We start from the raw sequence: 15661 nt of genomic DNA, 5'->3' as shown, positions 1-15661 counted from the left end.
GGTTGGAACTTTTCTTTTTTAGGTTTTCTCTCTTAGATTAGTATAGGTGGCTTATATTAAGGGTAAAGTTCGGAAGAACAAATTTTTAAACTAAATGATGTATCAACAATAACAAACAAACATGTTAATTAATGTTCAGTTAATAATCCAATTATCTACAACTATATCATTTGGTTTGTCAATTTAGTTTAAAAAATTTAGTCTCTCTAACATTATCATTATGTTAATATGATTTTAACGGTCACTAAACCTATTTTTTTGTTTATCAAAAAAAAAAAAAAACCTATTTTCTTTATGTCGACCAAAGTGCATGCATCCACATCTGTGCGGTCTCCAAACATAAAGTCGGTGGAGTCGTGGAGGCACTTTAAACTTTTAAAAATATCAACCCACTCAGCCATACGATAATTACGATACCAATTCAATTCTCCCACCAGAAGTCAAAATTAATAATGAAAAAAACAGATGGTGTGGGCATTAACCCGGAAGCAGATTTTGTGACAGATATCGAAAACCCTTCTGTCGATTTCATATTTTTTTGCGCTGAAATTAGTAAAACCATTTGCAGATTTTGCAACTTGAGTGGAGTAAGATTTTTTCAAATTCCATTAGATTTTTTATTTTATTTTTTTATCAAACAATAGATTTGTTAAATTAGATATTAGATTAAGAAACCGACAAGGTTAGAACCCACACAATGGTATAAGAGCAACACTCCTCTTCATCATTGTTGTAGAGAGCTACTTGCCAATTCCTTTATAAAGAACACACTCAATGAACATTACAAAAGCATGCGGAGAGGAATTTGTGAAATTTTTACTTAAAATATGTCGTTTGCAAATCTCTCTTACATGCTCTTAAATTTTTCGTACAAAGATAACCTTGGAGTTTTAATGAGGTTCTAAATTCCTCTTGGGATCCTAAAGCTAGCAACGGCTGATGTTGTATTAGGCACCCGGCCTTTGTTTTTGTGTTCATGTTTTTTCCATAGGTTCAGAGAAAGCTGCAATCAATAGAATCTTCTCAATCCTCCCACCCCCGGGAGGAAGAACATGAAATCATAGAGGGGCGTCGAACAAAAAAAGAAGTGTAATAGACTAAAAGCTACTTAGTGGAAACTTTGTATTTTGATTATGTTGTACTACCAAGTCACCACGTAACGATAGAGTAAAATACAACAAAAAGACATTCAAAATTTACAATCAAGACTCGAATTTTCAATAACGTTACAACGACCATAATTAACCCAAATTTGACATAGTATTAACAACTTTAACTCATTACGTACAATAAATAAACCAAGGACATCAATCCTCTTACCTAAAATGAATACTAGACAAACCAACTCTCATGAAACGCAGTGTTTAATGATACAGTGGATAAATAACACAACCATTTTAGTAATAGCCACACTTGCAAGCGTGCCTACACTTGCAACACGGTGGAGGCACAAAACATGGCGCCTTGGGAGTTTCTGACGACAACCAATGCACAACCGCTAGCAACAGCAACGGAGTGGCTATGAGCCCCCAATTGATCTCAAATTTCGGGGTTTCAACATCGAAGGAGATCAAAGATGATAGAAGAAGAAGCACTGCGGCCACCGCCAAGAAAACCAGAACCGGGTACGAGGAGGGGGCTTCTCTTTTGCAACAGTGATGATGTCCCATCAAAGATTCAATGGCCTTTGTCAATGGAAGTTGATGTTTCTGCAGAAAAACAAAGTGGATGGAATTTGAAATTTGAAACCCAATTGACATATAAACAAGGATTTGTGTATAGATATAGGTCTGATAATCTCAACCGCACAAGTATTTGGTGTTTTCTTTTGGACTCAGCATTTGGTTTGGTGGTTGCTCTATCAATCGTTTTCATACCAGCTGCCTAATCATACCATTTAGGAACATAACACCACTATATAATCGAAATGAACGGGGACCAACTGAATAAGGGGGCGGGTTGAGTACATTTTAGGCAAAATCCATCATGATCATATAGTAGAGTTCGTAATCAGTGCAGTTCTCAAAAAAAAAAAAAAACGTTTGTAAGCAGAAGTGCTTTTTACGTTTGCAAACAGGCTCTAATACCGCGAATCAAACTGAACAAAAATGTGGAAACATTTGACGATGCATCATTTACACTTAAACTTATGCTTCAATTAGCAATAAAATTCTGACCCCAAAAAGGATTAGACGGCCGATTAACATACATATGTTAGGCCCAAGTCCCTATTATGAACAAACAGCTTTGTTCTTCGATGAGGATTTGCTACCAATTGTAGCTCAAAGAATGAGAAGGGTATGACTACAAAATTTATGATCTCATACACATGTTATCCTATTTGTTTCAACTTACATGTTACAAGAGTTGTACAGTCACGTCAAATGACGATGCCGGTATAGCCCACCATAGGAAGAAGCTTCGGTTAGACTTTTCCCTGGTATTGGAAATTGAGTTAGTAATGATGTTTTAGAGCTGCCAAGGTGTTTCTGCAAGGACCCTCTGCACAAACAAGAAGAAAATGTGGGACTGCTTAAATTCCCTTCAAGTCGATAAAATAAAAATTATTTACCTCCAAATATGGTATGAAGACGTTGAAGATCATCTGGCGAGCAAGTATCTATTAATGCATATACACCTACCTGGTCTTAGAGCTTCGTCTATTTCCCTGAAAATTAAACATAAAACTGTTCAGCTAGTTCTGCATGACACAAATGTATTTCGGTCACCCCAAGATTATCCACTCCAAAAGATAACCGCATTTGGAGATTGTAAATTGTAATAGGTCACTTGAACGTACTTTTTCTTTGGGTAAAAGTATCCTCCCATTGTATAAAAATTGGAAGGCGATAACATCATTTCGAAATCAAGTTTCCGGAAAAGTTTTAAGAGGGAGGAAAATGGGAAGAAAGTGACTTAATGAGCATAGGATCTCGTTTTGTTTTCCCTTTCGATGTAATGGAACATACCCAAAATCTAAGATGATAAAGACAACTTTAGTGAAGCATGTATATGCAAAGTTACCTACCTCTTCGTAAATCCTTCGGAGACTACCAGCACATTTGACTCCCTCAGCCACTTCCCATGAAAAGAAACCTTTCTTGAAGACTGCATCAGCGTCCACTGTCTGCGAACAATGAAGAAGTACACGAACAGAAGCTTCAAGTATAGCAACGCACCGTTCATATTCACTTGAAATTTCGAACACAGGGATCTCAACCCTCTTCAATTATCAATTTGCGAAAAATGCATATAAAAGATAAAAGCCATTCTTCTTCATATTCAGCCCTTTACTTTCATGTTTTCCAACTTGGCCCAAGGTTAATAGTAAAAGCAAGGTTTTTCATACGAAAGGAATACACTTACCTTTTGTGATGCTTCAGAACATTATGCAACAACCGGCAGCAGGCAGAAAACAGGTCAACCGAGTATTGCCCATCTATGCCAGAGAAATGTAAACTTGTTACTGGATTAGAAACTTGGTTATTTGGAATTGTTGAAGAATCATCAGGAGCGGGAGCTTCCGGAAGTTTTAAAAGATGGAAGTTTTGAAAAAGTGCTGAAGGTATACGTAAAGATTGTGCTACATGCCAGGGCTCCATTTGGTACAGAGCATGTTTGCCAGAAATTCTAACCAGTACATCAACACACATAAGAATGACTGATCCTGGATCTGGATCATTGTTAGTATTACCTTTCCTCTGGATCACTCTCTCATAAAGGATTACTGCACTTTGCAAGTGTAGAATAACATTGAAGGCGCTAGCAATGAAGCTCTGGATATGTCTTTGAACGACCTTCAAACTTTTGCGTCCTGAAAGGAAAACAAATGATCAAAAAAGCAAGTCCCAACAGCCTTTAGTCATATGCACTTGAAATCTATATAAAATACGTACTAATAGCAAACATGACCATTACACATAACAGAGTCGTGACAAACAATGTGATTTCATAGAGCAGCATCAATTACCTGGAATCTAGAAGGATAAGTATTATGAAATATACGTAGCAAACTTTCATATTTTTTTGCACAAACATTATGACTAGTAGAAGACATGTAAAGGCAAAGATGTAGTTCACAGTCCCTATGATCCAACACTGGACCAGTATCTTCCAATATAGGTTCCAAAATGCTCAAATGTTTTGTTGTTATGTCCATTTGAAAGTATAATGTTTTTAAATTACATTCATGATATGCGTGCAAAAGGAAAGAGGTTCCTTAACATGAAAATATATCCCAATATGTATTACAGTGTCTCCATTTAATATATCCCAATATTAGAACACCTGGAACTGAAATTTAAGTTAGAATTCAGTTGCAAATGCTACGTGAACAACAGTCACTATAGACACCTTAGACAATATAATAGAACCATATCATTCAAAATTATCATAATATTCCATCCATAGATGTGTTGATTACCTGAAACAAACTCCAGTACCAAATCCAAGCAATCCAGGCCAGCAGCAACAAATGAAGAAACCTTTCCCCCATATACACTTCCAGTATGTATGTCATAACTCATAGTGCACCCTTCCCGCACACCGACTCTCTTTATAGCTTGTAGAGCACATAAAAGATGCAACTCTGATGGTTTCTTTATGAACACTGTGAACGATGACGTCAACCTAGCTTTAAGTTCATCCAATAAGTATGGTCAGCCAGACAGAAAAGCTTCAGAAAATCCCATAGGACAATGGATCATTTTGGTGCTCGACTCTGTCTCATGAGATACCAGGGTGGCTCTTTTTCCCTGTAAAGTTATGCATTTCCCCAGTGCCTGTAACTGTAGCTGAACCATCTTGTCATACAAATTTCTGGTTAACGTAGGATTAGTCAGAGGAAAATGATTCGCCAATTCTTCCACGTACTTCAGAACACCATCTAAACACACAAAATAAAAAAAGTGCGGCACCTGATCCATGTCCACTGATTCCAACAACAAGAGTTGTGTGATGCCAGTAAAAATATGCACCAAGCTTGGGGACAGGGGAGCACTATTCATATGCAAACTTAACCTCAAAATAGCTGACGATGCAACAAACTGCCTGAGCAAAAACGATGCATCTGGGTAATCATCTTTTAGCAGGCGTCTCAACAAGGGCTTATTTAAAAATTGCAATTCAAATGAATCAACATCAGTCACTGCACTAGCAGCCAAAACTGCACCTTTCAAATGTAACTTTCTTCTACGGACACTACCAGACCCCGAGTTACCATGGATGTCAGGTGATGCTGAGCAGGTCATTGCAGCTCCTGATTCATTATGTAGTCCGCTGCGTGCATTGTCAATCTCAACACCAGTGCCTTCTGGTAAAAACTCCTCTGCACCTGAATCTACGTTGCAGTATGTCTTTTGAACATTTCGAGCATCACATAAAGTTCTGGACTGTTGATTATCGTCAAAAAGCAACATTTGCAAGAGAAGTCCAGAAGATTCTGCAAAAACATTTGTACAAAGGTTGAGTTCGGTGATGGGTTCGAGTTTCCAACGTGATGAGTTTGCTTCATGATCACTATTTCTCGCATCTGTATGGTTCATGATAGAGATTTTACCACACATGCAAATGGGTTAAAAACTCCTATATTACTTGCAAGAATGACAAGGTTGTTGTAGTATAAGCGGTTCTCGCAAGGTCGTTCTCCACAGGGATTATTAAATAATTCGAAACAAACTAAATTTCAATTAATTACTGTAAAGCAGAAAGTTGAGATGATTGGTTTTATAACTTACCTAAATTAAAACGAATTTAATTAATAAAAATAAACTAATATGCAATATTAAAGATGAAAGGAAAATAAAACTGTTTTGGAAAAATCAAATTAAGAAAACACTAGAGTTCCACCATCACCTTGCAATCCTATGTATTTTTATCAATTACTTATGATCTACACATGCCACTTTGAAGGTTAGGTTTTTCTAATTTATATTCTACTTGGAACCTCCAACATAGAACGTATATCTAACATGCAACCCGTCCGGACGTTCGGATTAAATCTGAACATGAGAGACTCATTATGCTTTATAAAAACCCTTTGAAAAACCATGCAACCCTTAAGACGTGGTGTTCATCTTAAGTGAAATTACAATCATTAATCACAAGAAGCCAGCATCAATTTCAGGGAACCTTCCGACCAAAATTGCATCAAATTACTTTTCTAAAGATCATAATGGTGATCAGGCATCAAGACAATTAGATAGTTTTAATCACGGTGATCAATAATTCAAAGTATGCATGCAATCAATCATAAGCAATTAAATAAAAATCACATATTCATGCTAAGGCTTACGGCTTCACCCTAGCAAAAGGAATTAGTTATGCATATTCATAATTGAAATCATAGAACATATTATTAAGAATAAAAGGAATGAAAACACCTTAAAGTAGAAAATCTCTAAGAACCCTAACCAAGTTCTCTGTCTCCCAAAAGTTGCATAAAAGAAAAACTCCAAGATTTAGAACGGCTGAGCCTTTTAATATCTCCCTAAAAGCTAAAACACAAACCCTAACCCTAAGGTATTTTATTCCCACTAAGAAACTAAATAATAATAAAATAAAATAGAAAATAAAGCCTAATTAAACTAGGAAAAACTGCACAGAAACTGTTCAGCCCCGTTTTAGCCTTAAATCTTCTTCAAATCCGGCCCAAGATAGCTTGTTTTAAAGATAATAACATTCTAAACACATCTCCAGAAGGCCACAAACCCATCCGAGGTCATCTTGGGCTCCAAAAATGCAATTCAAGCCCGAAACGTCACTATTCCAGCACTGCACATTGCTCCTTTATTTTATTGCCAGAAAATCATCGCTTGGTAGAAAAATCTGATATTTTGACAGGATCAAGCTAAGTGACTCACGAACGTCCTCCAATTAGAATTACTCCAAAATTCGTCCATTTGACCATGTTTTGCTCCAGAGGAAGTCGAAAATCCTATATTGGAAATATAATTCAAAGTATCAAAATTCTTCCAAATTATTAACCAAAATATACTAAGAATAGGGTTAAATATATAATATAAAATATACTCATCAAAATACCCCCAAACTTAGCTTTTTGCTTGTCCTCAAGCAAAACAAAATTAGAAAACAACAATAAACACTAACAAACTAGAACTTAACTAAAACTAACTGACAAAAATTTTCACCTTCAAAGTTGCAATCCATAGAACATGTTAAAAATCAGAACATCTTTTCAAAAGTTCCAACCAATCCCACCACAGAGTCTAAGCCATTTAGAATCAATTAGAAAAGAATTCACGAACTTCCTTTGGTGTAAAGTGAATCAACATAGCTAAGGAGACTCGACTAAAACCCTTACCTCTTGTCCTTCTTTATTTCACACATACTAACTTTAAATATAACTATTTTTCTTTTTCTTCTTGATCTTCTTCTTTTTTTTTTTTTTTTTTTTTTTCTCCAGTAACAGTAGTGGTCGTGCAATGTCAGTTCACTTAAGCTTTCGATCCAACCCATGTAACGAGCTTTAGGTCAATGACTCCCAAACCACTAGGGCTTTAGGGCACTAGGTGTAGAACACCCCTAAGGACTTATTAACCCGAGCTGAAAAGGCTACGAAACCAACTAACCACCCTGCCCCATGCCAAAACTCTACTGTTTGACGCGAGAATCACTGCTGATTAGGCAGGACTGGCCCGGTTACTAGGCAAAGTCTCGGGTGAGACAATTATTACTTTATAACACAAACTAACTTTACTTTATGTAGAACAAAAATTAAAAGTGAAACTTAGACTAAAAGTAAGTGTTTCAATCTCACTCCCCACAAACATGTTGATGTGAATGTGCAAGTTGTCAAAGTATAATTCATGAATTAGTGTCTAAGCAACGATAAATAGAAAAGACTTTAATGTGAGATTAATCTTCACCATGTCCATTTGTTATAACGTTTAAAATAATCTATGGATATTAACTTACAAAGAATGAAAATTTTAACTTGACACAAAAATTAAAAGCCTAAAATGTTATTTCCCACCCCCAAACTTATTTCACACTTTGTCCTCAAGGTGTGGAAAATAAATAGAAGAGACAAGAACATAAACAAAACTACTGAATCCTAGAAAATGTAAAACAAATATCAAAAATAAAGAAAATACCCTAAGAAAACAAAATAGGAAAGAGAAACAATAAAAGAAAATAAAATAAAATAAAACAGAAAACAAGAAAGAAAAGAAAAGGAAAGAGAAACTAACACACCAGAGATTTGAAGAGGAAACTGTGAATTTGCCAAGGTGTGCTGACCAAAAATGTGGAGAACAAAAACACTACTGGACACTTTGGGGATTCGAAAGCAGGACCTGGTAGTTGGGACCAGCGAATGCGCGCTGACCAATACGTACAAGTCCACACTTGTGTCAAAACCTAGCAACAGCCACAATATAAGCTGGTGTAGCAGCTGCATCCGTCATTTGAAAAAAAAACCTAGCTATTCTTGAACACGCTTTGGATTCCCTTTCACTAGCCTCGAGCCCAGAGCCAAACGGCTCTCTTCTGTCCATTCCCATCCCCTGTGCAGAAAGATAATAATATTATTTGTTGTAAACCCCGAAGCCCCTTGTTCTCTCTAGAAAAATGAGAGACATCTCTCACTACTCTCATTTCAAACCTATTCCTCTTAGCCCTTTCTCTCTCTAGAAAATCTGGAAAGGCTTTCTTTTCTCCATTTCCTCTCAAGTCCAGCGCCCATTTGTACAAACCTCCTATATGCAGCAGTTTCTTCACTCGTTCTGCAACAAAAAACCAAGGAGCATACACACTTCCGTGTCTCTCTAACCCATCCATGGTGGAGTAAGCAGGAAAACTGAGATGCATGAAAGTAAATCCCTCCTCCATGTGTGTCTGTATTTTGTTTTTCTTCTTTTCAGATTTATGTGGTAAACTAACACATGCATGTGTTTTCATCTGTGTGAGGACCCCCAGTCGTTCCAAATCTGAGCTGATCCACACCACTCGCTTGTCTCGGCTAAAACCTGAAATCAACCAGCTACGACATTGTAGATCCGGGTTTTGCAAAGGTGAAAATGTTGTTGTCCACCAGTGAGGAGACCCCATTTCTGAATGTGCTTCCTCATCTACCCCCAAACTTAAATACTGGCATCCGTGGCATTTTCAAATGTAAAAGCGATAAATCCCAAAAGTACCCACATTTGTTGATATATGAACATTTCCACAGTAACTCATACACTTGATTGCTGTGTTACAGGGATGACCCCAGATTGGCAAAGACACATTTGGCTGACCAAACTAGCGGCCTTCAAGGAAGAATGGTCGCGTAGCAAAATAGAGAGGTATAACATCCCGTCCCTGCTTGTGTATTACAGATGTGGTTGATGATTGATGTGGATCTACTACTGGATGCATGATTCCGTCTGAAATAATCTCTCTGTGCATTAGTTCTTGTTTTTCTTGTGTGCTGGCTGCATAAAAAAATTCAAGTGATGTAAGTTTTCAGAGATAACATGTAGAAGATGCTATCAGTAACTGAAATAAAACAAGTAAATGCAAATAATTTTTGTTTTCTTTCTTTTTTAATTTTTTTGTTTATTTATTTATTTATTTTTTTGATACCCTAAGAAATAAAATGCAGCTTGAAACTGAAAGTGATGAAATAAAAATGGAAGATAATAAAGAAAAAGTTAGAGAATTGGGTTGCCTCCCAATAAGCGCTTTATTTTAAGTCTGTAGCTAGACGTCGCATAAGTCTGGTAGTCAGATCACTGGTTCCTTTAGAGTCAATGACTCACTTGTACCAAATTTCCCAATGCATGGTTTAAGTAAATACTTCTTGACCTTGAGCACACAACCCTTGCCCTCTTTTTCAATGTCCACGTTACCGTTATGAAAAACCTGCTTCACCATATAAGGGCCCTTCCACCGAGACTCTTGTCTCCCTAGAATTGACTTGAAATTTGAACTTAACAACCATACTTTGTTTCCAGGCTGTATTTTTTGATAACTTGGACTACCATGCAACTTTTTATTCTTGCTCTTGACATTTTGGTGTTTTCGGTCCATCTGGTTGCTCGGATCTGTTTTTGATTTTTGCACTTCAAGCAATTGAACTTTGTGTTGCTGTGCTTTACTATCACACTCACGAATCACATTTTGAGTCTTTATGGGCAGATTGTCAATTGATGATCTGGTCACAAATTTGGCATGAGGCAAACCATCTAATGCATCAACACGCATGCATTCTTGCTTATCACATGGATGTGTGGTAGCTTCTGCAGTATTTTCGGATCTGTCTTGTGGCTGCCCTGAATTTGCAGAATCTGCAAAAATATTAGATTTTTCAACATTTCCCGAATCTATTTGTGGTTGTGGTGCTGCCTGCGAATTTCCGGCACAATTTTCATGTCTGTTGTCATAACTTTTGCCAGATCGTAAAGTCCGTATAGCATTGCATTCTTCTCGTCCTCTTGGATTAGGTACTGTTTGACTAGGAAATGTACCCGGTGCTCTTTCTGAAACCTGCAATGCAATCTGCCCAATTTGTTGTTCCATATTTTTCATTGTTGCATGCATATTTTGGATTTCTTGATTGGTCTGTGCAAATCTTGCATTTGTAGCAATTGCTAATTTTTCAATTGCAATCTCCCAAGTAGCCTTAGGTGCAGCAGGTTGCTGTACCTGTTGTTGAAATTGAGGCTTTGCATGTTCATCTCTATCCCACTTCAAATTAGGATGATCTCTCGAACCAGGGTTGTAGAAATTTGAATATGGGTCGTAACGGGGACGCTGAAAATTATTAAATGCATTAACTTGTTCCGCTGCAAACTCCGGATAAGCAGCTTTATGTGGACAGCTAAAAAAATCATGGGTTGTCATGCTGCAAATACTGCACGCAGCTTGTAAGGGTTGCTGTACAACAACCTGTGAACCTGGAATTCTTTGCAACAACATGTCAAATTTTGCATCAAATCTTTCAAGCTTTTTCTCCATTTTTTCAATTTGTGCTGACACATATGGAGAACCATTAGACATCTCAAAAACTGACCTAGATTGTGGCTGCTCAATTGCCCATTGCTGTGTATCTGTTGCCATTTTTTCAAATAACAAACAAGCCTCTTGCGCATTTTTATCCTTGTACGAACCCCCGCATGAAGCATTGACAAGAGTTTTTGTAGTCATATTTAGCCCTCTGAAAAATATGTGAATTTGATCTGTACTGCTAATACCCGAATGTGGACATTTTCTAATCAACTCTTTGAACCGTTCCCACGCCTCATGAAACTCTTCATTTGGTTTTTGTGCAAAAGATAAAATCTGAGTTCTCATGTCAAGAGTCTTTGAAGCTGGATAATACTTGCTTAAGAATTTTTCACTGAGTTGGTTCCAAGTGCTAATGCTTCCAGATGGAAGTGTGAGGAGCCATCTCCTTGCTTGATCTTTCAGAGTGTATGGAAATAAACGGAGCTTAATAGATTCGGCTGAAAATCCTCTCACCAAAATATTCTTGCATCCCATTAAAAATTCTGCAATGTGCATGTTAGGATCGTCGGTTGATAACCCATGAAATGTAGGTAGAATATTCAACATGTGTTGCTTTATTTCAAATGCAGACCCTTCCTCCACGTCCGGATAAGTAATGCAACTTGGTATGTTAGTGGCATGAGCTGTTAATGAATCCCCTAAAGGTTGACCACCCTCTGGAATAACAAATGCCATTGTGTTTTCACTGTGCAGATCCTCAGAAAACAAAGATTGTAGAAAAGTCCCTTGCAGGGAAGGAACCCATTGCAGATTTTGTTTCCTGCGTCTCCTCCCTAAAGATTGCTCAGGTTCTGGATCAAATGGAATCAATTTTTGTGCTGCTGATCTAGTTCTGACCATGCATAGATTGTTGTAATCTGCAGTACTGATGTAATCTGTAAAAATAAAATGAAAACGAAATGTAATATTTTTTTTATTTTTTTTTATTTTTATTTTTTTGTGTATAGACTGCAATAACTAACTGTAAATTTGATTAGAACAAATTATTTTAAATAATCCCCGGCAGCGGCGCCAGTTTCTTGATAGAGATTTTACCACACATGCAAATGGGTTAAAAACTCCTATATTACTTGCAAGAATGACAAGGTTGTTGTAGTATAAGCGGTTCTTGCAAGGTCGTTCTCCACAGGGATTATTAAATAATTCGAAACAAACTAAATTTCAATTAATTACTGTAAAGCAGAAAGTTGAGATGATTGGTTTTTTAACTTACCTAAATTAAAACGAATTTAATTAATAAAAATAAACTAATATGCAATATTAAAGATGAAAGGAAAATAAAACTGTTTTGGAAAAATCAAATTAAGAAAACACTAGAGTTCCACCATCACCTTGCAATCCTATGTATTTTTATCAATTACTTATGATCTACACATGCCACTTTGAAGGTTAGGTTTTTCTAATTTATATTCTACTTGGAACCTCCAACATAGAACGTATATCTAACATGCAACCCGTCCGGACGTTCGGATTAAATCTGAACATGAGAGACTCATTATGCTTTATAAAAACCCTTTGAAAAACCATGCAACCCTTAAGACGTGGTGTTCATCTTAAGTGAAATTACAATCATTAATCACAAGAAGCCAGCATCAATTTCAGGGAACCTTCCGACCAAAATTGCATCAAATTACTTTTCTAAAGATCATAATGGTGATTAGGCATCAAGACAATTAGATAGTTTTAATCACGGTGATCAATAATTCAAAGTATGCATGCAATCAATCATAAGCAATTAAATAAAAATCACATATTCATGCTAAGGCTTACGGCTTCACCCTAGCAAAAGGAATTAGTTACGCATATTCATAATTGAAATCATAGAACATATTATTAAGAATAAAAGGAATGAAAACACCTTAAAGTAGAAAATCTCTAAGAACCCTAACCAAGTTCTCTGTCTCCCAAAAGTTGCATAAAAGAAAAACTCCAAGATTTAAAAGCTAAAACACAAACCCTAACCCTAAGGTATTTTATTCCCACTAAGAAACTAAATAATAATAAAATAAAATAGAAAATAAAGCCTAATTAAACTAGGAAAAACTGCACAGAAACTGTTCAGCCCCGTTTTAGCCTCAAATCTTCTTCAAATCCGGCCCAAGATAGCTTGTTTTAAAGATAATAACATTCTGAACACATCTCCAGAAGGCCACAAACCCATTCGAGGTCATCTTGGGCTCCAAAAATGCAATTCAAGCCTGAAACGTCACTATTCCAGCACTGCACATTGCTCCTTTATTTTATTGCCAGAAAATCATCGCTTGGTAGAAAAATCTGATATTTTGACACGATCAAGCTAAGTGACTCACGAACGTCCTCCAATTGGAATTACTCCAAAATTCGTCCATTTGACCATGTTTTGCTCCAGAGGAAGTCGAAAATCCTATATTGGAAATATAATTCAAAGTATCAAAATTCTTCCAAATTATTAACCAAAATATACTAAGAATAGGGTTAAATATATAATATAAAATATACTCATCAGTTCACAACAAATGCTAGGCCCCATAAAAACCCACTAAGGCAAGAAATTAAGGATGAAAACTTGTTCAAATTTAGAGCATCAACATCAATCCCAAGTTTTCCGTTATAAGGGCCCTCCTTCAAATTAAATAGTAAGCTTTGCATCTGTTCTGTCAAACTGTTAGCAATAATGGCTACACTTTTCCTGGCTTCAATACATTTGAAAGGATCCAAGCACTGATCAGATTCACTTGAATTACTATGTTCATAGACAGGTTCAGCATTCAGTTCAGCAGCTTTAGGGAGATGAACAACATGATTAAGTTGGTTTTTACTTGATGTCAGAAACACAAAAAATGTGTGATCCATCAGTGACAAGATCATTTCATTAAATGGGCGACGATTATCTTTTGAAAATGACTCTTGAGTCCCAAGAACCGCATAAACTGACTTGTAAAGCCATAAAATAGGAAATGTATCCTCAAGGAACACTGAAGCATGTGAGGCTTGACTAGCTACTGTCTGCTCTTCACAAGCCAGAATCACATGTTTTAAGGCCTTACGACAAGACACAAACAATCTGAAGAGCTTGTGATAATGATGTGAGTTCAAAGCATTCTGACAATCTAATAAGCCGCCAACAAGAAGCCTGAAAAACACAGAACAGGTAATATTAACAAATATGTTCATTGAATGGCTACAAAGACTACACTTAATCAGAGAGCTTCAATTATTAAGCACATAAATGTTTTTCATGAGATATGAATTCTGTAGGCTGCTGGGGAAAAGGTGCACATGAGACTATAGAAAGAAAGTTCATAAGTTGAAAGAGTATGGCAGTGATGAGCTGTTCGGTGCAAAACACTTTCTGAAACGATTTTACAAGAAGCAAGATTTTAGCCACTTTACTCTTCTTACATGTATTCAAATGTATTATGTGCAAGAAAAACTGAACAACCAAATGATAGTATCTGTGCTAGGTTTTCGTAGAACTCAACTCAATTAAGTGGATATCTGTGTCTTATTGAGTACTCAAATTTGTGAAATAATTGTTCACCAGAAGATTTTTTTAATATTTTATGTTTATTGAAAAATAAAAGCAACAAAACTATTATGCGGACCAATGGTACTGCATCACACCATAAAAACTAAGTTGAAGGGATAACGTTCGTACCTTTCAAGGTTGAGAATAGAAGTCACATAAAGTGAAATTGATCTTGAAGTCAAATGACCTTTTGGCATGTGGCACAAAAGATTAAGTAAACTCCGGCAAGCTGTAAATTTCATGATGTTTGATGGTAGGGCTTTTTGTTCCTTGCAACTTCCTGCAAGCAGTTTATCAGAAGAATGAGTGACCGAATTTGCTACCGAGGAACAGTCAAATATGTTGTGTTTGTCAGAGGAAACAACTGCTGATGAGTTCTCCAGGTCATTTAAAACTTTCGGGCAATTAGGTGATGTTTTGAAATCAATATTGCCAGATGCAGCGCCACTCATGAATTATAATGTCAATTTCTCCAATGCATGGCAAAAACTCGATGCAAAACTGCGGACAAACTAATAAAAGAGATAGAATAAATAACCGGGTAGAAAATCTTTTTGTAAAGGCTCATTGAATGGTGTATGTGTCAATAAGAGAGAATAAAAAGTGTAAGAAACAAAAATTAACACAAAGTAGAGTCAACGAAGCACCACGTGATGTTTGATAGCAACTTACTCTTTGCTCATACAGAATGGAGTCGATGAAGCATTGTGATGAGATTCGGTGCAAGGTTACTTTCTTCATCCTATTCCTGTCAGCATGAGTATTGTAATGGGTTTTCGTCTAGGAGAAGGAGTAATGCGAGCTAGTTTCAAAGTACTAGATGATCCAGTCAGGAACAGCGAGACTTTAATAGCAGATTTTGGTGAGAGTGCGGTAGGAAGAGTTGCTCCTGTTTATTCTTGATTTTGGTGGAACATATTGCTTCGAGCATACACGAAATCCACTAGAGACTCTTAATTGGCTAAACTACCTGAATGCCAGAAGGTATGCTGCTTTTGGAGCTCGTAACTTAAGTCTACGACATATTGAAATTCAAATCATCCTTCCATGAGTAATGGTCTTACTGAATTTGCTGTCCACCCGGTCAGCCATCTCGTCTGTTTCATTATCAATTAAATTGCTGAAAAAGATTAAATAAGAAAA

The 15661-nt window shown here is 36.6% G+C and overlaps 1 protein-coding gene and 2 pseudogenes across 2 annotated transcripts; 1 reads left to right on the top strand and 2 right to left on the bottom strand.

The window, feature by feature from the left end:
* Positions 1–1085: 1085 nt before the first annotated feature.
* Positions 1086–15610, bottom strand: LOC148693614 (uncharacterized; annotated as a pseudogene). The gene is made up of 10 exons (XR_015952445.1): positions 15599–15610; positions 15191–15298; positions 14648–15030; positions 13500–14122; positions 4424–5542; positions 3367–3814; positions 3029–3191; positions 2573–2668; positions 2356–2502; positions 1086–1709 (listed from the first exon to the last, which is right to left on the bottom strand). The product of XR_015952445.1 is annotated as an uncharacterized LOC148693614 (transcript).
* Positions 9727–12097, bottom strand: LOC148693615 (uncharacterized). The gene has a single exon (XM_088677497.1). The coding sequence runs from the start codon at positions 11848–11850 to the stop codon at positions 9727–9729; it is 2124 nt and encodes a 707-aa protein (XP_088533623.1). The 5' UTR covers positions 11851–12097.
* On the top strand, positions 11194–11298 carry LOC137730374 (small nucleolar RNA R71; annotated as a pseudogene).
* Positions 15611–15661: the final 51 nt, after the last annotated feature.

The sequence above is a fragment of the Pyrus communis genome, chromosome 10 (genome assembly GCF_041283825.1).
Source record: "Pyrus communis isolate YQ-2024b chromosome 10, ASM4128382v1, whole genome shotgun sequence".
Lineage (NCBI taxonomy): Eukaryota > Viridiplantae > Streptophyta > Magnoliopsida > Rosales > Rosaceae > Pyrus > Pyrus communis.
Note: the sequence above shows the minus strand (reverse complement) of the source record. Positions and strands in the feature narration are given on the sequence as shown.